This window comes from Eleutherodactylus coqui, chromosome 9 (assembly GCF_035609145.1).
Source record: "Eleutherodactylus coqui strain aEleCoq1 chromosome 9, aEleCoq1.hap1, whole genome shotgun sequence".
Taxonomy (NCBI): domain Eukaryota; kingdom Metazoa; phylum Chordata; class Amphibia; order Anura; family Eleutherodactylidae; genus Eleutherodactylus; species Eleutherodactylus coqui.
Window position 1 is genome coordinate 70,661,583 of NC_089845.1, and position 23,715 is coordinate 70,685,297.

At 40.5% G+C, this 23,715-nt stretch overlaps 1 protein-coding gene across 2 annotated transcripts in view; it reads right to left on the reverse strand.

Moving 5' to 3' along the window:
• Positions 1-23,715, reverse strand: part of LOC136578793 (cadherin-7) — a 257,678-nt gene that overhangs the window by 90,988 nt on the left and 142,975 nt on the right. Inside the window, exons 2-3 of one of the 2 annotated variants that reach the window (XM_066578962.1) lie at positions 21,969-22,140; positions 19,570-19,576 (exon numbers count right to left, since the gene is read on the reverse strand). In XM_066578962.1, the coding sequence (XP_066435059.1) occupies positions 19,570-19,576; positions 21,969-22,140 (179 nt within the window). The remainder of the gene's footprint in view (positions 1-19,569; positions 19,577-21,968; positions 22,141-23,715) is intronic. The other variant, XM_066578961.1, reaches the window with a different exon arrangement.

The window sequence follows — 23,715 nt, forward strand, 5'->3', positions numbered from 1 at the left end:
GGTGTGAGAAGACACCTGAAAACTGAGCGAGGAGCCTTGTAAGGCCATGCACGCTCCTCTGGGTACCTAGAGAAGTGTGCCCAGCCTTATGTCTTCTCACTCACTTTTGGCACTGCAGAGGTATTGTTCCATCTTTCTTATTTGCTTGAAAAAGTCCAATGGATAACCGAAACATTGCAGTTACGGACTGGACTAATATCTAGCACTTTGAAGTTCCAGTGCTTGAATACTGCCCTTACTTTTTTAGTTTTTTTTATAATGTGTCATTTATAGTGAATCACCAAGGCAGAAAAAAAAATTCTTTATATATATATATATATCTCTAATCTAGTCACCGAAAAAGAACTAAAACGTAACTTTTATTGATTCATTAACACCAATGTATATACCTAATCAGACAGACAATTATTAAACATAAAGAACGAGACCATTCAAATTGGGGTTATGGATGTTCCCCCAAACCACTTATATGGTCAACTGAATGAGTCGGGATTTCACTAGTGCATAGAAAGACTGTTGTTCATATTTTCTCACGAAGCCCACACGCTACCCTGACCACATAGCTATGCACTACGGCTGTGGGGTCTCTTGCTCTTATATTTTAGTGCAATAACTTTTTCTTGATGAAACAACTTGTACTTACTTAAGCCACAGAAACGCGTTGATGCAGATAGGTGTAGATAGAGTGAATCTAATAAGTACTTTCAGTGCTCACAAAGTTTGTTAGATTTCTTCACTTTTAAAGACTAAAAGATAGACTAGTAGAGTAGCGATCTTGCAAGCAGTTTTCAGTGCTCATCAAAATTGCTGAAAATATTACTCTACTAGCTCTAGGAGATAGAGGAAAGTCTAGCAAGCACTATTTCAGTGCACAATATCTTTGATAGTCAGCTAATTAGTGCAACTTATCAAAGGCTTATTCTAGCAGGCACTTTTCAGTGCCCACAAAGTTTGCTGGAATTTATAAGTTTCTTTGAGTGCATGCTACTTCAGTCGAGGAATTTATATCAAGACAGCAGGAGTAGAATTGATCTTTAACTGGCTCAAAAAATCTGTATGGGTTATCAAAGCTTTTTTCTAGCAGGCACTTTTAAGTGCCCCTTGAGTTTGCTAGAAATATAAAATCTCATGAATATACTCCATATCAGTTTGAGAGATTCACATTGAGATAACAGAAAGGGAATTGATCTCACTGGATGAAATGCTCCATAAAATGAGCAATCTCTACTACACTGTATAGCCTGTATAGAAGATATTTAAGGGTACATCTTAATTATCAGGTAGAATCCACAGATACCCTTGCGCATAGTGACTGGGGTGGAGCTCACAATAATTATAGATATCCAGGAGGACTAGCAAGAAGAAATACTAATATATTCCAAGAATATCTAGTGAAATATCAGTATAATTCACACCTGTCTACATTCCTTTAGACTGGAATATATGTGTTGAGTGGTGGGAAAAACACTAGACTTCTAAAATCATTGATAACACAGGTCTGCAAAAATAATTTAAGAGCTGTTTTTGGTTATTCCATGTAATCTTTATACTTTTCGGTATGCTGAATCCGAAAATAGCCTCCGTTTTGTCATAAAACACCATGTTTCCTGACAAGTCAGTTATCTATATTAAATAAGGCAATACCTCAAAATAAATAAAAATAGACTTATAAAATTAATTTTTAATTACAAATTTTACATGAAAATAATTTTTGAACTGAAATGAGCTCACTAAAACACACTAGGTGTCACAGTCACAGGGGAATCACTTTATTACAACAACGTTTTCACTGGTTTGACTCCTATTTAAAATATAACTTTTAATGATAACTTTTATAAAATATAAAGCCCTGCAGAGAGAGTCAAAATATACTTGTGGTTAAAAAACCCTAGTCTACCCGTTCTATATGTGGTCCATCAGTAGTGATAGAGGGGCTCTCGTACAGTTTCAATAAAGATAAATGTTTTGTACTGTTTTTTTGAGTTTCACCTCTCAACAATCTGGGCACCACTAGAACCTTTCCAGCGGTGGGAGTGGAATAGTAAAGGTGTATAATATATCCACTTTCACCGTAGGACTGAATAGTTGGAAAGGATGGACTATTGTCCAGAAGCAACCCAATTTGTCCAGTATTGTGATAATACGGACCGTAGGTAGCCAACCCTTGGGTTCAATAAGATTCTAAGATCAAAGATCAATAAAGTCAGGGGTAATTGTTTGATTCTGGATGCAACCAGATATTGATGTAATCAATAAGCCCAGCTTTTATCTGTATTCCTTAGCTCAAAATGAAATTTAAATATCACTGGAATCTCCAATAGAAAGGCTTTGGTTCGACGCGTTTCCGTCGCTATAATGTGACCTCATCAGGAGCCCTAATGAAGGAGGGATCAGAGAATATTTTTGTCCCTGTTGCTGATATTTGAGCAATCACGATAGATGGAAACAAGGTTTTTTCAAAACCTGATTTACAAAGCTATAAGTCTGGTCCGACAACACACCTTCCTTCAATTTTGCCTCTGAAAGGCCTGGAAATTTGGTGACCAAATATTTGAAGCATTCTCTATCTCTTGGAAGTGATTTCACAAATTGCTTCAGAAACCCCAATTTTATATGGAGAGGTGCAAGAAGAACTTTATGTGGAGGAACTAAAGTTTCTTGGAGGGCATTTTTTGCGAGCACCCTCAGCTGCCAACTCTTCTGGGTCCAGTGATTTTGTTGGTCTTGACTGTCCCATAGACACAGAAATCAAGGGTATTTGGTATATCCAGCTTGCTGCCCGAGAAGCATGCATAAGACCTTTAAATCCCCACCGTAGTCTTCATATTTAAGTTTACGAAGAACCAATTCCAAGTTCTCATAGGTTTCCTTCAAGTGTACAGAATGACTTACAGGGATGGAAGCGTAAAAAATGCCGTTGTGGAGCAAAACTGCTTTGAGACTTCTTCTTTTTGAAGAATCTATGAAAAGACGCCATTGCGTTGAATCATATTGGATTTCGAATTGACCCATCAAACCTTCAACATTGATGCAATAAACCAACTTGTCTTCCTGGACAAAGTAAGGAACAAGCCATGTCTAAACCATGAAAAAGACACTCCTGCCAATAATAAATTCCTGCTTTTGAGCCTTGAACTGTGTAACTCAGCAACATCTTTGGGAAGATTCAAGTCTCTTACCAAATCATTCATCTCCTCCTGGGAGAAAAATTTTGGTATCATCTTCAAAGTCATAACTTGATTCGTCATCTGGTTCAGGTATGACTCCATTTTCATTGGAGCTGGGTATCTCTTCCAAGGTAGCAGGGGGCTTGCGTACCAGTATATCTGTGCCATGGGGGATAGGACGAATTGCTCAGTGAAGATTGGGGTATGAAATGGAATACTTCCATTTGGAATTATACCCTTTCACATCGCATGAACAAAAGTAACAGTCATCACTCTGGTTCTTTTGCTCTCGGAATCCCATAACTGAAAGTTTTTTTCTTATCCTTAAACCAATTTCGGAGGTCCTCAACACACCATTTGCACACTTTATCTTGATCTCCAAGTTTTAGCCTGAAGAATGCAAAGTATACTTTTTTCACAAAGTCTGTAATATTCAGCTGTTGCTTCAACACTGCATATTCACGACAAATGAAAGAGAAACTGTCAGGCAAGTTAATACACATCCGCAGAGCCATACCGCCAACTTGGGGAAACACGATTTAAGAATGACAAGCTAACACAAAGAGATTATGGAAGGTACTCCCTCTCTTTCAGTTTGTCAGTTGCCACAGCAGTAGAGAGCCGGCGTCACTGGCAGCGGCGGCAGGCACTGAGCGGTGGAGCAAGCCGTTAGTAGCCACAGCAGCAGAGAGCTGGCATCTGGGACAGAGCTGAGTGGTGGCACAGACATGTCTGCGGAGGCAGCTGTGAGGGAGCAGATGGCCAGGGAAGATGCTCTGCGGTTACATACATCACAGCACAAGGGTGTCACCAGGGTAGATGGGAGGGCACAGCCTCACAGCAGGGGAATTCCTAGAGCAGCTGCAGTATCACCCTGTCAGCGCAGGTAGGAAGGGGGACGGCTTTTCCACGGAGAGTGATTGCTACAGCGTGCTAGGACCTTGCTCATGGCAGCCAATCAGCTCCTAGGGGCGTCACCGCCCTGTCAAGCTCCCTGTCTCCACCCATACTTCTGGTGACTTCAAGATACAATAGTACCACAACCAAGAACCAAGAAAAAAAAATTGAATGAAGCCCGTGCATGTCAGAGCCTGTGCGGTCAGCTTGCAACATGTTGATGCTGGTTTCCATTAGCTCACTCTGGAAGTTCTTTTCTTTGAAAGTTATGTCTTTTCGGCATTGTATATCTTAAATGCACTGATATGAATTAATTAATAGTAATTTTAACTTTAAATTTAGTTAAAAACCCTAAGATTAAAAAAATACCAAAAATTGAGAAACAATTAGTAAATTTGAAGAGAATTTTGCATTTTGTGGTAAATCCTTTTTTTTTCTTTTTTTTTTCATTTTCAGCACACCAAAATACATGGAAATTAGTTGAAAATAAACAGCTTTTTAGTCACAGATCTGTGTTATTGTGATACAAACAATGATCAATTAGGCATCTTTGTAGAAACAGACATCCATCTTCGTGAGAAAATATGAACAGTCCCTCTATGCACTAGTGAAATCCCCACACATTCAGTGGACCAAATATATGTGTTTTGCGTGAACATCCATACACCAAATTTGAATAAACATATGGTCTCGTTCTTTATGTTTAATAATTGTCCATCTGATTTGGTATACATCGGTGTTATAAATCAATTAAAGTTGAGTTTTAGTTCTTTTTCGCTGACAAGGTCATTTATGGTAACATTCTCTGGGCAGGCATTGATTGAGACTGCTAGAAACATTCTCTTGATATCATGCACTTCTCTAAACCGATAATGATGGAGGAGCAGAGGACACTGGCAGCAAAGGTAGAGAAAGCGAACATTTAACGAGGTATGTTGGTTTTAACAAATAAATGGTTTTCTTCGTATGACAAAATGTTGCAGTTTTCCACTGAACTTTCTGCATGAATGTTTCATAGTTTTTGAGATGAACATTTTATAGGATCTTTTAATTTTTACTTCCCGTGAATAGAAATCTGTTGTAGTCTGTTTATATGTGATAGACACATGAGTGCAAGCCTGTTTACAAGCGCTTTACAGTTATTAGAGCTGTCTTTTAATGAGCTGTGTGCCTCATCACATGACCAGGACAAAGTTTTCTCCACTGGAAGAAAACAGTAACGACTTCTTTTAATTACCTTAAAGTACCAAGCCTATTTCAACATTGGGACCCAGAGGAAATGTTTACAGAAAGTCATAGTTTTTTTCAGTTTTCTGTAGGCAGATGAGGATATTTCCCTACATTATTATTATTGTATGCGTGTTAAATGTTTAACTTGGTTAACCCTTTGCAATCCAATTTGGGATTCAGAGTTTCCTACGGGGCTTTCTCTTTCTGCCATTATACAATGGCACCATCTGCTGGCTAGAGCTAGTACTGCGGTATGGGACATGCTGGAGAGGCCCCTGACAACAGAGCGGACAGCAATATACAGTAAGAACACCCTGCCGGATGTCTTCCGACATTGGAGCTGTACAGCCTTTAATCAGAATGTCTTCAGACGTCAGACAGTGGGTTGGAAAGGGTTAATACTGGTACCAAGTGCTAAGCCGGACAATGATCAAGACAGAGCGACCAAAGCAATGCAAAAATTAAACTTGTGTGTTATTTGTGTGTGTGTCCAGGTCTAGAAACTTCCTGATGATGTGCTATGTATTTAGTATGACTGCTCTCTGCAGCAACATGACTATGTTTTAGCTTAGATGTAAAGTTTCTAGACTTTTGTGTAGTGTATGTAGTCCACCCCCGGTGGTAGAGAGGATGACAGGCACAATAAGTAACCATCCATTTTCCGCAGGCATTTCCCCTCCTGTACGAGTTCAGAGTATTTATTGATTTTCTCAGTGTATGTATTGTGAATGTTGTGAGCGTTCGGGATGGAAATGTCTATGACGTATCAGGTTTTGTTGTTTGTCAATAAGTGATGTCTGGTCCGTTGTGCTGGATACTGTTGTCTGTGATTGTGGCTCTGTCGTAGTACGATTTGTGTGTGTCTTTTTCTAGGACTGTCTGTGTATTTGTAGTATGGGATATGAGTGTTTGATGGTTTGTGCTTGTGTATTAGATTTACTATTTCATTTAGGTCTGTGTAAATAATCTGTCTGTGTCAAGAACTTGCAACTGGAGGTGATGTGTTATATTGTTTCTACCACCATGTGGCATTTTCTGTACGTGTTATCAGTAAGTGGGGTGTCTTTTAGGATGTGTTTTCTGTAGTTTTTTTTGTTTTTAGGACTTGATCCTGTATGGCAATCATGAACTCCTCTGTTACTATTATGTTAGACCTGTCAGCTCATAGTTAACTTTGCCAGCACACCTTGTTCTGTCCAGATGAGCCAGGGTTAACAGCTCCTGTGCCTTTCAGTCAGGTTAATTACCCTGCTATGTGTCTGAGAGGTGTGCTGGTGATTGGCAGGTCTATCTACCTATTGGCTCCCCCCACCTTCCTATAATATCCAGCCCTGCTGCCTGGGAGTTGCAGATTATTGTTCAGCGTTGAGTGTCTGCTGGTTAGTCCAGCTACTCTGACCTGGTACTTGATGCCATTCCCTTTGTCTGCTAGCTAGTCTGCCTCTGTTTGTATCCTGCTTCTGTTAGCTTGTCGGCCAGACCTCGCTGTTATCAGCCAGGGCTTTACCATCTGCCTCTGTTCTGTTTGTACTGTTCGTGTTGGTTTTGTCATCTGCCTTTCCTGTCGGTGCTAGTGGGTAGTAGTCTCTTGCATAGGTACGGCAGTCCCTGCCTGTCCTCCCCTAGGAAATGTAGGGTCAGAGATGGCGGCCTGGATGTGTCCACCATCAATGCTATCTCCAGGAAGGGACAGTGGAGTGGGTGAAGATCAGGGAGCCCTGCGCCGTGCGTACCTCGGCACCCCACTAGTACCATAACATATTATTATTATTTTAAAGTGCCATTAACTCTATGGTGATATCATTTTTTAATAGAACCATTTTGAGGTACATATAACTTATCAACTTTTATTAATCTTTTTGGGGGCTAGTGGGGAGCTAGAAAAATAATAGCAATCCTGTTATGGTTTCTGAGAATTTAACATTTACACCATTCACAATCCATCATAACTACCATGTTACTTTTATTCTATGGATCAGTATAATTATGGGAATACCAAATATATATATTTTGTATGTTGCTGCATTCCAAGAGCCACAACTTTTTATTTTTGGTAGAGATGCAGCCGTATACAGGCTTGTTTTTTGCAGAATGAAACATAGTTCTAATTAGTGCCATTTTTGGGTGCATGGGTCTTATTGATTAACATTTTTGGGGAAGATAGGGAAATGGATTATAAAAGCCATTCTGCTGTTTCTTGCATTTTTTTTACATCAATTAGCATGCAGTTTAACCCCTTCCCGCCCCAGGACGTACCGGTACGTCCTGGGAGCCGGGTACTTCCCGCAACAGGACGTACTGGTACGTCCTGGGGATAGCGCGAGATCACATATGATCCCGCGCTATCCCGCAGCGGGAGCCGGCTGTCAGTCACAGCCGGCGTCCCGCTGCAACAGCGGGGGGGGGGGCATCGGAGATGCGACCCCCGCTGTTAACCCCTTCCCTGCCGCTATCTAAGTAGATCGCGGCAGGGAAAGAGTTCACAGAGGGACCACACTCCCTCTGTGTCTCCGGCTGGCACTCGCAATGTCATCGCGAGAGCCCGGCCTGTCACCATGGCAACAGCATGCCAGACACTGGCGTCCTGTGTTACCAATGCCTATGATCGCTGTATAAGCGATCATCAGGGCAGTGGGTAAAGTCCCTCAGAGGGACACAAACAGTGTAAAAAAAACAAAGATTAAAAAAATGAATTAAAAAAAATGTAAAAAAAGAGTGGCGTCCTGTATTGCCTATGCCTACGATCGCTGTATAAGTGATAAGGCATGGCAGAGCAGTAGCTCTGCCATGCCTTATGACAGCGATCATAGGCACAGTGCTGCAAGTCCCTCAGAGGGACTCAAATAGTGTAAAAAAAAGAAAAAAAAATTAAAAAAAAGAAAAATGTAAAAAAATTTAAAAAAAAAACCCTTTTTTAAATGCTTTTTCTAATATTAGCTTAAAAAGAGGTAAAAAAAAAATTAAAACCCCACATATTGGGTATTGACGCGTCCGTAACGACGTGTATGAAAAGTTGAACATGCTTTTTATTTTGTACAGCAAAAAGCGTAACAAAAAACGCTAAAAAACAGAGGCAAAATGCTAATTTTTAGCATTTTGCCTCCCAAAAAATGCAATAAAAGTGATCAAAAAAGCCGTACATTCCCCAAAATGGAACCAATAAAAACTACAGCTTGTCTCGCAATAAATAAGCCCTTAGAGAGCTCCGTACATAGAAAAATTAAAAAGTTACAGGACTTTGAATGCAGCTATAGAGAAAAAAAAAAGATTTCCAAAGAAAAGGGTTTTTAATGCAAAAAAGTGTAAATACCTAAAAAAATATAAGAATTTTGGTATCGTTGTAACCGTACCGACCCGCAGAAAAAATTTAGTGTGTCCTTTATGCTGCATGATTAACGCTGTAAAAAAAAAACAAGACAAAATCTATGGCAGAATTGATGCGTATTCTCTCCCTGTTATCATAACAAAAATAATAAAAGTTTTACGATATAGTCTATGTACCCAAAAGTGGCACCGATAACAACTACAGCTCGCCACGCAAAAAACAAGCCTTTATAAGGCCGCGTCGACAGAAAAATAAAAAAGTTATGGCTTTTGAAAAATGGAGATGGAAAAATACCAAAAATCGCTTGGTCCTCAACGCCAAAATAGGCCGTGTCATTAAGGGGTTAAATAATGTTGTTAAAATGAATCTGTCAATAACTCTTAGCTCTATAAGCTAAGCTAATGAGTCCAGGATGTGTTATGTGTTATACTTGCCTCCCGCCTCATTCCCCGGTGTCAGTGCTGGAAGCCACTCAGTGCATTGAGCGACCCTGCTAAGTAACTCGCCCATTCTAATTTTATAAAGGACTAGATGATGATTACCCGGCGTTGTCCATGTATTTTATTTTTAGACATGAAAAGAATTTAAATATGCGTGTATGTGTAAATACATATATATATATATATATATATATATATATATATATAGATAGATAGATAGATACTGATTTAATATGTTAGTATATGAGGAGGAAGAGGTCATCTGTGTAAACTAATAGTATATGAGAAGGAGGTCATCTGTGTAATATCTTACTGCATGAAGGGGGAGGTCTTCAGTATAATATATTGGTATATGAGGAGGAGGTTGTCTGTGTAATATTAGTATTTGAGGAGGAAGTTGTCTGTGTAAGATATTATTATCTGAGGAGCAGGAGGTCTGTGTAATACTGGCGTAATTAAAAATCAAAAACTCACCAACTTCCCCTGTAATTTTTGTTGCCAATATCAACCAATCACTGCTCAGCTTATACTACTGAGGTAAAATGAAAGCTGTGCTGTCATTGGTTGCAATGGACAACACAGATTTCTTTTTTGGACAGCTTTCATAAGAGTGGGTGCTGGGCTCATTTCTGTGTGGTACATTGTGGCTTAGTGCTGGTGAGAATCTGTGTGGTAGTTGGAGCAGAGGAGGAGGTTGTCTGTGTAAGATATTATCTGAGGAGCAGACGGTCTGTGTAATATATTAGTATGTGAGGAGGAGGAGGAGGTCGTCTGTGTAATACATTAGTGTATGACGAGGAGGAGGTCGTCTGTGTTAGATAAGACTGTGAAATAAAAAACATCTTCTCAACTGCAATTCCGGCATTCCCCACTCTCCCTCCCAGGGGAAGTGGGGCTGTGTTAGCCCCCCCCCCCCAAAAAAAAAAGTTATCCCCTGGGATGAGTTATATATGCGCCAAGTTTAGTTGATATTAGGTGTTCTTGAGTTATTGTGGCACATACATACATACATCCTTTTTTATATATATAGATGGACTGCTTAGGCAAGTAAAAGACTAGTGGGTCATCTACTTTTAGCTCATAAGCTTAGCTTATAGTGCTAAAAGTAAGTGACAGAGTGTCTTTTACTTTAGCATACAGGCCTTAATGATGGCAGCAATATTCGTCACTTTTACAAAATAATAAACATTTTTTATGATTTTTTTTACTGTGCATATTTTTTTTTCTACTAAACTTTATATTAAGATTTCTTTTGTTATTCATTAAGTCCCACTAGAGGAACCTCATGATGCTATTTCTTTTATAAATATACTCAGTATACCAAAGTATTATTTCCCATAAATCAAAAAATGCAATGCTAACTATTAGACCCCATAGGCATACTGCCAGGGCAGGACTGAAGTCCATTGTTTGATGTCCCACAATTGTGTTTGCAGGGAAAGGGGGACATGAAGACAGAGACAGCTCATTTCCTCTGCCTAGCTGCTTAAATGCTTCAGTTACTATTGATCACAGTAACCAGGGGGTTAAATGGCCATAAACATTTTTATTATATCATCCCAGTCAATGCAGTGGGAGCCTGCATAGTAATCAACAGAGGATTCTCATGATCACATTTTCAGTGCTTGCATGACCACAATGACATAAAAGTCTATTGTGGAGGTTTAACCCTTTCCAATCCAATTATTTTTTCTCATTCATTCTCCCCAGCTCCAAATAAATTGGAGCTGGTGAGAATGGATGAGAAAAAATACATTTCTCTGCACCCTCCTGAACTGACAGAGTTCAGGAGGGTGCAGGTGCTCACTGCACCGTGGGGGGGGGGGGGCTGCTTACCTGTCCAGCGTCTTCCGCATTCTCCCTCTGCCTCCCAGCTCGGCGATCATGTGACCGCTGGGGTCAGGTGGCACCCAGCGGTCACATGATCGCCAAGTCGGGAGACAGAAGAGAGAATGTGGAAGACGCCGGACAGGTAAGCAGCCCCTCCCCCCCCATGCTGCAGGCTCCCGACTCGGCGTTCATGTGACCGCTGGGGGTCAGGTGACACCGGCGGTCACATGATCGCCGGCCGGAATCTCCATTACATAGCGCTAATTGAGTGCTATGAATTGCGTAAAGGAGAAGGCAGAAAGGGTTAAAAACCCTTTCTGCCTTCTCCTCGGGGGTCCTTGATGAGGACCAGTGCAGAAGTGTTTCTGCACCTGATGTGTCTGATGATCGGGTGCAGATCCACTCCTGCACTGCAGTGTCGGGCCTGCCCCGACATCGGAGCTGTGGAGGGAAATTATGATGTCGGGGCAGGCCCGACATTGGATTGGAAAGGGTTAAGGCAGGGTTAATTGGCAGCAAGCAGAGATTTTGGAAAAAGTGAGAAATTCACAGAGAACACTTATTGGACAAGGTCATTACTTTTTATTATAAAAGATTATACTCTATAATCGAAGCTACATTAAAAAAGTTTAAAAGGCAAATAGTAGCCTATTTGGTACGGTGAAATATCTGTTCTCCGGTTTGTCCTGACATGAAATGTTTAAAATGAAAGTAGGTTTTAGAATGTTCTAAGATACCTCTCTGTGCAGCAGAATACAATAATGGATATTATAAAAATGCTATGTAAGAGCTGTCATTAAATACCAAACAGTACTATTTTTCTAATTATTTCAGTTGTTAGGAATTGAATAGTCTCCATAAAATCCAGTGCTTTAGCACACTTTCTAGCATCACATTAACATTAATTTTCATCTGTATTTTAATATTCTATGCTCTCATTGTTAGCACTGTCTTTCTTTTTATTTCCAGTCCCTGCAAGTGTGTTCTTTATCAAAGATCATTTCAAAAGCATATGCAGACTTCAGTATTTTCATTTTGACCTTTTAGCAACAGCTAAGTGCATTATACATTTTAACCAAAAGTTTTTTTTAGCCAGGATTAGCATACCAAGGCCAAAATGTAAATTCCAAGATCTTCCTAAAAGGTGATTCAGTGTATTTGTTGGGTTCTGTATCTCTCTACAATGCCTATCCTTGTTGGTTTCCCTTCCATCAATCATTTATATAGTGTTTACAGTTTATATATGGAAGATATGGAAAGATTCTCAAGAATAGTTTACATGTTGGATTGTCTGAATAATTCTACATAAAAAATAGCTATTGTTCACATTACAATACATTGCAGAGAAAGTCGTAGATAAATCAGTCCATCAAGGTTTCATATGATATGGTAATTAATTAAATTCAAGGCTTTACCCTGCTCCCACGCAAGAAACAGAGTTTATTCTGTACATACTTTGTTACATTTTTTCATGATAATTACCATACTAGTACTTATTTCCCTTAACTGAACAAAGTACCTATTTTACTTCTGGGCTAAAAATGTATTTCCGTTCATATTATTTAAACCTTTAGGGCTTAGTCACACTGGTGCCGATGCGCCCATGTGACTGAGCCCTTACTGCAGGAAGAAGACGGCCGTACTTCAGGACGGACGACTCCCCGCAGCACAGAAGAAAGAACACATGACCGGTAATGTTCTTTCCTCCGGCGCTGCAGAGAGATGTCCGTCCTGAAGTGCGGCCGTCTCCCTCCTGCAGTAACACGGGCGCCGATGCGCCCATGTGACTAAGCCGTTAGATGTTACATAGAATGCCCACTATGTTAAAGGAGAGGTTAAAGCCTTACTAAAACAGAGCACAAGGTACCAGATACATATGAAGCTTCAAATAACCAAAGTCTAGCTTAAAATAAACATTTGGTATCGTTTCTGCTGGTCCTTGATTACTTTCAAATCACTATTACATTTTGACTTTCCATCTTGGCCCTGCAGCCATTCTCTAGCCATGTCAGTAACACTCATTGATTCAGGATTCAGGTGTAACCACAGATGGACTGTGGCTTATGTGACATTATTGCTGCAGGGGTAGATGTAGGAAATGCTAAATAAGGTGGGCGGGCATTCAAAGTTTCTGTTAACATTTTTTTTTGTTAAAATCTTTGGTACATGTGCTGCAAAACCAAAGGGTCACATACACACAAGAAGGCATTTAAATTATTGATTTTTGAGTTTTAATTCCAATTCAGGAATTTTCACCTAATTAGGTAGTTGCCTTCAGGTTCAGTTACTCTATAGAGACTCATGCCACATCTGCCCTACAAATCATTGGTGGTCATAGACTTCACCAATGGAAACCTTTAATGTTTTCTTAGCAAAATGCCCAGTGCCTTTATCCCCCACCCACCCACCCCCAGTGTTTTCTTCGTTTTGTTGCATAACAAACTGGAACTAAAATTAGTTTTAAATTCAATTTCATATAGTGGACCTGAGAAATACCGTGTTTCCCCGAAAATAAGACACCCCCCAAAAATAAGACACCCCCCAAAATTTGCAGAAGTCCCAAATATAAGGCATCCCCCGATAGTAAGGCATAGTAAAGTGTGCAGGCAAGTCAAGAGGCCTGTCCCCTGCTGCCATCCCCATTGTCTCCTACCTCCAGATGTATAGGTAGATCTGCAGAGCTCCCCCTGGTGGCCGGAAGCTGCAATACCATCCCTGCTTACAAGTGGTACAGGAACTTCTGTTTGCAGACAGGTACGTTACTTTACAGCCCTTTTTTTTATGGCTCTGTGTGTGAGTCAGGCACCCCGTGTGATTCTTAAGGCTGGGTTCTCACAGAGCGTATTTCCAGCGGAAATCTCGCAGTTTGGCCACAGTGATAAACAGCGAGATTTCCGCCAGGAAAGCGCTGCTTCAAAACCCACGGCACTCAGCCGCTTGTTTTGAAGCGACCTGGCTGTACGCTTTTCCGTTTCTGTGGCCAGTAAATCCGCACCACAACACCGGCTTCTCCCAGCTTCGTCGTGACAGATTTGCTGTCCCATGTGGATGAGATTTCTGAGAAATTTCGTCCACAAAGCTGGCCAATTGAGGGATTAGCGGCCACAGACGGATTTGCCGTGGCGAAATAAGACACCCCCTGAAAATAAGACATAGCGCATATTTGGGAGCAAAAATTAATATAAGACGCGTCTTATTTTCGGAGAAACAGGGTAGTACAAATTGTTCAAAACCAATTTTTTTAATTTTTTTTTTATTTTTGTGTGACATGAGCCATAATTTTTTTTTAATTTTCCATCAGCATAGCTGTATGAGGGCTTGTTTTGTGTGGACCAATTACAACTTTTTAAATGTAACCATTTAATTTACCATATAATCTACTGAAAAATCTTTTGCGTGTTCAGTCTATATAAAATTCACAATGTAGTAAGAATATCATGTGCACTTCTGTGGGTCAATACAACTATGGCAATACAAATTTATATAGTTTTTTAAAATTGTTTAGGTTTTTTTGCTATAGTTCTTAGGCCACCTTTACACACGCTGCTTTTTAGAACATTTAGTACAGTGCTTGCATTGATTTCAATAGATCTGCAGACTAGCATTCAAACACTGTCTGCTCTATCTTTGTGCGTCTAGGTGCTTTTCATTGCACCTCATCATCACCCTTTACAATGATGGGGTGCATTAAAAACAGCTGTTGAACGCTGTGGAATGCATTTGAAAAAACTGTTTAAAATCACAGTAAAACGCCTACGAGACAGCGGCCTTATTAGTACCATTTTATATTACATACATCTTTTCGATTGCTATTTATTAATTTTTTTATTAGCTGTGATAAAAAAACAAGCAATTCTGGCATTTTGTCCTTTTTTTTACAATGTTCACTACTCACCGTGTGGGATAAATAGTGCAATATTTTTATAGTTCAGACTCTTATCAATATAGTCATGGCAAATCAGTTTTTTTAACTCTTTAAACAAAGCCATTTTGTGGTGCTTACCTCCCCACTAGAGATGAGTGAACGTACTTGTTTAGGGCTATTTTGCAATCGAGCATCGCTTTTTTGGAGTAACTGCCTACTCGGGTGAAAAGATTCGGGGTTGCGCCGGGGGAGAGTGGGGGGTTGCAGAGGGGAGTGGGGGGGTAGAGAGGGAGCTCCCCCCTGTTCCTTCCCCACTGCTACCCCCCGCTCCACCACGCCGCCCCCCGCCCCCTGAATCTTTTCACCCGAGTTGGCAGTTACTCGAAAAAAGCGATGCTCGATTGCGAAATCGTCCTTAACGAGTACGTTTGCTCATCACTACTCCCCACATAATGTCTGTGGAGTGTAGAGCAGATTGATTCAGCTGTAGTCAAAGTTGTGGAGAAATAAAGATCAGAGTTGGGTTATAAAAAATATCCCAAACTTTGAACATTCCACGGAGCACCATTAAATCCATTGTAACAAAGCTAAAAGAGTATGCACAACTATAAAGATGAGAAGAGCAGGCCACCTACCAAAACTCACAAATTGGGCAAAAAGGGCATTAATCAGAGATTCAAAAAAAGATACAACAATAACTCCAAAGGAGCTCCAAGGATCTCTCCATAGTATGATTATAGGCCATACACTTCACAGATTGGAGATTTATAGAAGAGTAACCAAAAATGCCATTGTTTAAAGAACAGCATAAAACATGTCTGCATTACCAAACAGCATGTGGCAGACTCCCTAATTACATGGGAGAATACATTAGGTCAGATGAGACTAAAACTAAGTTTTGGGCCATTATAGGAAACGCTGTGTGGTGCAAACACCAAGGGAGTGAATAATTTTGCAAGAGTCTGCGTTCTTCATATCAGGCCTCAAATATTTTAGGATCCATAATCCCTTCTGTATCTTCTCAAATGGGAACAGAGCTCAACAGGAAAATCAAACAAAAATAAATTGCTGTATGGTTGATTCTTTTCAGTCAGAGCAGGAAACAAATTCAGATATTTTTTCCACTAGTTTCCTACTAAAATACAATATGAACTTGCATCGTGTCCTTTATTTAATTTGCAAGAAGAGAAGAGTTTTGGCATCTGAAATTTCTGTTAATCCAATTCACTGTCTTTCATGGTCTTGCTATTTTTACCTTATCTCACAGACCTTCCAAATATGTAAGGATTTTAGTGATTATTAAACACAGCATTTTTAAAAAGGAAATTGCTTAGTGAACATAATTTTCTACTATGTTTAGCTTCAAAAATGAATCCCTGCCCTCCCTATATTAAATTGATGGTTTAAGAGTTCCATGCGCACTCTCCTATAAAAGTCCAAGCAAGAGCACCCACAGGACTCAGAAAAGAGCCAGATTTTCGTGCCACACAACTTTGGAGAGCGTATGACAATACATCATCTTGCTCTCTGTTTAACCTGGTTTATGGTGCAGTGTGAACATGATAGGTTCTAAAGATGAGCGAACGTGTCCGTTACGGACACATCCGCACCCGGACACCGGCTTTGCCGAACACTGCAGTGTTCGCGCGTAAAGGTCCGGGTGCCGCCGGGGGGCGGGGAGATGCGCGGCGGCGCGGGCGGCAGTAGCGGAGAACAGGGGGGAGCCCTCTCTCTCTCCCTCTCCCCCCCACTCCCCGCCGCACCCCCCCGCGCTGCCACGGCGGCCCCCGAACTTTTTCGCCCGAACACTGAAGTGTTCGCAAAGTTCGGTGTTCGGGCGAAAAAGGGGCGGGGCCGAACGTGTTCGCTCATCTCTAATAGGTTCCCTTTAAGAACTATCTTCAGCATAAAGAACAGGGGCACCTGGAAGTGATGATATGGTGATATGGTCCCCATAGAGCCCTAATCTGAACATCATTGAGGGTGGGGTCACACAAGCGTGTTTTCGCGCATACATAGGTGCGTACTTAGGTGCGTACCTACATACGAGCAAAAATACGCAAGTATGCAGCTCTGTGCTTGTTGTCAATGGAGCCGTGGCTGCTGCTGACAGCTCTATTGAAAACAATGCTCTGCCGGCCTCCTGCATTCTTTTTCAGGGAAGGGCTTTACATATAAGCACTTCCCTGAAAAAGAAACATTTTGGTGTAAAAAAAACCCAAAAAATCCTTACCTGTCCGACGCTGCCGTGACCCCCGCGGGCATGAATAACACATCTGCTGCATGCGGCAGATGTTTCCTTCACCCCCACTAGTTAAAAGAATTCCCTGCTGCTACATCTGCTTACATCTGCCACATATAAAAATGAATGTATGTTTGTCTGTCTGTTTGTCCTTTATGCGCTACTACACCATTCATCCGATCGCCACAAAACTTTGGGAAGTTGTTGAGTACACTCCTGTGACGGTTTCTGGCATAGTACATCTATCCTATGATAGGCGGCGCGTGTGCGAGCATCGTCGACAGTTAGACCCCTCAGACGTAGATTGACCAATCGATTTCCATCTCAAATATGAAAGAAAAAGGCATTACGAGCTTCACAAACAGACGAGCAATGGGATGCGTGTTCAACTACAAAATGATGCATCCGCTGAACGTTTCACAAAACACTGTGCTGTGATTGGTTGTTATTTCTTATATGGCTGAGGTATAATAAAAGCTGAGCTGTGATTGGTTGCTATTCTTTTATACTGCTAAGGTAACATGAAAGCTGCGCTGTGATTGGTTGCTATTTCTTATACTGATAAGTTAACATGAAAGCTGAGCTGTGATTGGTTGTTACTTTCTAAACTGCTGAGGTAGCATGAAAGCTGCGCTGTGATTGGTTGTTATATATTATACTGCTGAGGTAACATAAAAGCTGTGCTGTAATTGGTTGCTCATTCTTATACTCTTAGGTAACATGAAAGCTGTGCCGTGATTTTTTGCTATTTCTTATACTGCTGAGGAAACATGAAAGCTGCGCTGTGATTGGTTGCTATTTCTTATACTGCTGAGGTAATATGAAAGCTGTGCTGTGATTGGTTGCTATTTCTTATACTGCTGAGGTAAAATGAAAGCTGTGCTGTGATTGGTTGCTATTTCTTATACCGCTGAGGTATGCTGAAACCTGTGCTATGATTCGTTGCTATTTCCTATAGTGCTTAGGTAACATGAAAGCTCCGCTGTAATTGGTTGCTATTCCTTATACTGCTGAGGTAATATGAAAGCTGCACTGTGATTGGTTGCTATTCCTTATACTGCTGAGGTAACATGAAAGCTGCACTGTAATTTTTTTGCTATTTCTTTTACTTCTCAGATCACATGAAAGCTGCGCTGTGATTAGTTGCTATTTCTTATACTGCTGAGGTAAAATGAAAGCTGCGCTGTGATTGGTTGCTATTTCTTATACCGCTGAGGTGGTATGCTGAAACCTGTGCTGTGATTCGTTGCTATTTCCTATAGTGTTGAGGTAGCATGAAAGCTGCGCTGTGATTGGTTTTTATTTCTTATACCGCTGAGGTAACATGAAAGCTGTGCTGTGTTTGGTTGCTACCGTGTTTCCCCGAAAATAAGACAGTGTCTTATATTAATTTTTGTTCAAAAAGGTTTAACTTTTTTACATGTATAGCTGCCTGGACACTATTTAAATTGACTTTTTTAATTAACTGTTAGCAGGGCCTTATTTTGGAGTAGGGCTTATATTTCAAGAATCCTCAAAAAGCCTGAAAAAACATTTTGCATCCTCAAAAATTCTGGAAAATCATACTATGTCTTACTTTCAGGGTATGTCTTATTTTCAGGGAAACAGGGTATATTTTATACCGCTGAAGTAAAATGAATGCTGCACTGTGATTGGTTGCTATTTCTTATATTGCTGAGGCAGAATAAAAGCTGTGCTCTGATTGGTTGCTATTTCTTATACTGCTGAGGTAACATGAAAGCTGCGCTGTGATTGGTTGTTATATATTATACTGCTGAGGTAACATGAAAGCTGTGCTGTGATTGGTTGTTATATATTATACTGCTGAGGTAACATGAAAGCTGCGCTGTGATTGGTTGTTATATATTATACTGCTGAGGTAACATGAAAGTTGCGCTGTGATTGGTTGTTATATATTATACTGCTGAGGTAACATGAAAGCTGTGCTGTGATTTGTTGTTATATATTATATTGTTGAGGAAAAATTAAGGCTGCGCTGTGATTGGTGGTTATATATTATACTGCTAAGGTAACATGAAAGCTGTGATGTGATTGGTTATTATACTGCTGAGGTAACATGAAAGCTGTGATAGGATTGGTGGTTATATATTATACTGCTAAGATAACATGAAAGCTGCACTGTGATTGGCTGCTATTTCTTATACTGCTGGGGTAACATGAAAGCTGCGCTGTAATTGGTTGCTATGTCTTATACTGCTGAGGGAACATAAAAGCTGCTCTGTGATTGGTTGTCATTTCTTATACAGCTGAGGTATAATGAAAGCTGAGTTGTGATTGGTTGCTATTTTTTATACTGCTGAGGTAACATGAAAGCTGTGCTGTGATTGGTTGCTACTTATACTAATGAAGTGACATAAAAGCTGTGCTTTGATTGGTTGCTATTTCGTACACTGCTAAGCTTACATGAAAGCTGCGCTGTGATTGGTTGTTACTTTCTAAACTGCTGAGGGAACATAAAAGCTGTGCTATGATTGGTTGCCTTTCTTATACTGCTGAGGTAACATGAAAGCTGTGCCGTGATTTTTTGCTATTTCTTATACCGCTGAGGTAACATGAAAGCTGTGCTGTAATTGGTTGCAGCAACGCGCGACGGGTAAATTAGTATATATATATATATATATATATATATATATATATATATATATATATAGAATCTCCCTGCTGTATGGTGTGTGTATATATATATATATATATATATAGATATATATATATATATATAGATAGATAGATAGATAGATAGATAGATAGATAGATAGATAGATAGATAGATAGATATATCCCTCACAATCTGGATTACCTCCTCTTCGACAATATGATATATCTCCCCCACTCTCTATCTTTCCCTCCCCATCCTGCACCATAATAGCACCTACTCACGCCTGTGGTCGGATGCCTCTCCTCCTCACACAGAGCTGCTCTTCTATTCAAAAGGCACTACACAGCTCTTCTCTACAATGGCCTGTTTCACAGCATGGGAGCTGTATGGAGTTGCAGGAAATCAAGAGCTTTTGTATATGAAAGTAAGGAGCTTACTGTGGGTGGGTTAAAGCAATCTTCAAGTGGACGGTGGAGGCACTATGATGGCACTTCCCCCAAACTTTGAGAGTTTGCAGCTGCACAGGTCGCATAACCAGGGGAGTAGCTAAAGGAGCGTGGGGCCCAGGTGCAAACGTTCAGCTGGCCCCCCTTTTAGACCCTCAGCTGCAGGATGAAGGATTTCTTCAAATTAATTTGTAACTGATGGGCAGAATGCATTTTCCATTGTTTACAGTATAATGTGATATGGGGTAACTATAATAGTTTTTTTTTAAGTAGTAAGAGAACCTAGTCACATAAGGAGTTGGAGAGCTGTGGGTTCCTTAGAAGGTCAACACCCATACTTCCTTTACACTTACTAAATATACAGTGTTATTTAAAAAGAAGGAGAGGATTTGGGGATTCAATTGCAAACTATAAAAGACAGGTACACTATCCACAATCCAAAAGAAGAAAATTCAAAGTTTTTTATGACATACCAGTAAGTTCCATTCTTAGCCACATCACAGCACTGGGCACCTCTAATACACACCCCATTTTCATGAGATGGGCATGAACCAGTGATTTTCTATTTGTATATGCAACCAATATTCTCTGCTATTTGTAAATTTGCTTGGGATGAGGTGGCTGTTTTTGGAATCGATGCTGAAATGCACATTGCACTCGCACAATGGATGCACACTTAGCAAACTCAAGCACACAAAACAATTTCTCCTGTGGTATCATCATTTTCTTATGAACTGTAAACAATAAGAAACAGCGCTGCAGTGTAGCAGAAAATGGAACTTACTGGTATGTCATAAAAAACTTCGAACCTTCCTCTATTCAGTGATGTGTGGATCGTGTACCTGTCTTTTCTAGTTTGTTTGTAATTAAGTAAGAGGGTGATGAAAAATAATATAATGAGATTGCAGTATAAGTCTTTTAAGGGCCTGTTCAACTCTGCAACCATGGAGACTATTAGTTTTGCAAAAGAGCTGCAACATAAAAGCACAGAACATTTTGCCTTTTGCCAAAAAAGAGGTGTAAGGCCGCCTGCAGATGGGTGGAAATCCCGCGGAGGGATTTCCTGCGGGATTTCCGCCACTGGAAGCCTGCATAGGATTGCGTTAACATACGCAATCCTATGCAAACGGCCGCGGTTTGGCCGCGTGAAATTTCTCGCGGCAAACAAGCCGCGGCATGCTCTATTTCTGAAACGTCACTCACCCGCCGCCAGCTCCGGTCTGCGCATGTGCTGGCTGCCGGGCACATGTAAGAGCTGGGGCCGCCGGGCGCGGGTAAGTACGTGCTGCTCTCTGCAGGCGCTCGGGTCGGGTCCCACAGTGAGAATTCTCGCTGCCGGATCCGACCCGGCCGTCTGCAGGCGGCCTAAGTGTCTTTACCCTTGATTTGTTTCTCTCTATCACAATGCTCCTTCCTGTGAGCTGCTACAGAGTTAAATCCAAGAATGGGAATCTGTAGATTTGAGGTTCAATCACAGAAAATAAAAAGTAGGACTTCCTATAACTCTATTTTCTAAAAGGGTCAAGAGGGGTGTCGTCTCTCCACATTACAGGCCTCTCACCATCTAAGTCAGAAACCTACTGTACACTGATGAGTGTCAATCACCCCAAAACAGCTGTCTGTGGATGGTTTTCTAGCTTGGTTTCCTATTTCCAATCATTGTTTAACAGACTGTTAAAGAGTCGTACATTGATTTGAAGGAATGCTGCCATCCAATAGGTGGCGCTGCAGAGGCATTCTTCCATCTTCCTTACATGCATCTTTTCCAAAAAAATGGACAATCCTTTCATTCATTTATTCCTATATTTCGACAGTATATTAAAGACCTGATATTATTTTAATGAAGAAGAGACACAATTCCAGATTACAATCACTTCAATTGAGGCTAACCATACTGTTAAACAAGAACTTACTTCGAGGAAACCTTGGAGGGTTGTCATTAACATCTGTAAGTGTGACTGTGACAGAGGTTGTCCCTGACAATCCTCCCATTAGTCCAACCATATCTTTTGCTTGTATTACCAGTAGATATTGATCTTTGGCTTCTCTATCCATATTAGGTAAGGCTGTTCGAATAATGCCTGTTAGAGAAAATGAAGAAAAAATAAGCAATAGAATGTTTCTTAAGAGCAATACATATGATACATAAAAAATACATCCTATTTTTAGTACTATACAATACATTTGTATAGCATAACCTATAAAAATATAGCAAATACAAAAATTAAGAAAATGTCCTATATATAAGGTAAAGTCCCCTGCTGCAAGCACCGAGCCATGACTGACTCCTAGGGTGATGTCATATCATGATGTTTTCTTGGCAGACTATTTTTGTCAGGGTGGTCTTCCATTGCCTTCCACAGTCATCTTTACCCCCCCCCCCCCCCCCAGCAAGCTGAGTACTCCTTTTACCAACGTTGGAAGGATGGAAGGCTGAGTCAACCTTGAGCCAACTACCTGAATGAATATATATGAGAAGCACTATCATCGGACACCTAGATCACATGACCAAGTCATATATAACATAGGCACTATGTTACCAATAACCATATTACAGCTCAGCACAGAGGATTTGCAAGCATCTGTGGAGGATATTGAAAGGTTGGTAAGGGGGACATTAAAGCTGCAGAAAGTGTTTATGCCTACAGAAAAATTAATTGTTCTGTAGATTGGGAGAGATACCCTGCAAAGCATATATTACAGCTGGTGTCAAACACTATATACCAGCAGACAAACAAACTATGCTGTAGTGTGGGAAATATTGCATTCTCTGTTTCTGGCATCACACATTTTTCACGGCTTATTAGATCACTGTGTACGTTAGATACTTGCCTGTTGGGTTTTGTGAACCGAAAATCCGAAAACACAGAAAGTCCAAAAGATATACTCTGCTTCTCTTATCATAAGGTTTTCCATGTTGCAATTCTGGCCTATTAGATTATTTTGAACCACCCTACGGGTTTTTGTAATTTTCATAAAAAACGCAAAAACAGGGAACGTTTAAAAGATATACTTTTTGTCAACCTTAGGTGCTTTGAGGCATATGAGCACTTTTATGCCGCAGTTCTTGCAGAAGGGCAGGCACGTAGACCTCATCAAAACATCAGATGATTACTAGGTGGCCAGCTACAAGGCCAAAATTACAAATCTCATTCTTGCATTGGAGAGAGACCTCAAAATGTAGCAGTATCAGGATTGACTGTTAAACTTATCTACAGTCAGATTAATAAACATCAGTGAGCCAGTTTCATTGGCATCGGTATATGCCCATGTAATAACACGGCCTCTACTATGTTTGACAGTTGATATGATGTGCTTCAGATCATTAACCTTCATTTCCTTTTTCATGTTGTTCTTTTCCCATTATTCTGGAACCAGGTTACCATGGTTTAATCTGTCCACATAATCCTGTTTCAGAACTCGATGGCTTTCATGGGTGTTTGGATTTTGTCTAAGCACTCTGTATTTATATTCATGAAGAATTTATTGCATATTCTTGATTGTAGACTTTGACAATGGAACATGTATTTCTTCAAGAGTGCTCTTTACTTGTTATGAATAGGTTTCTCTTTACCGAGGAAAGAATTCTGCAATCTTCCGTGACCTCTAAGGCCTCTTGGTGTAGTTGAGCTTGCCAGTTCTTTCTTTCCTTTTCA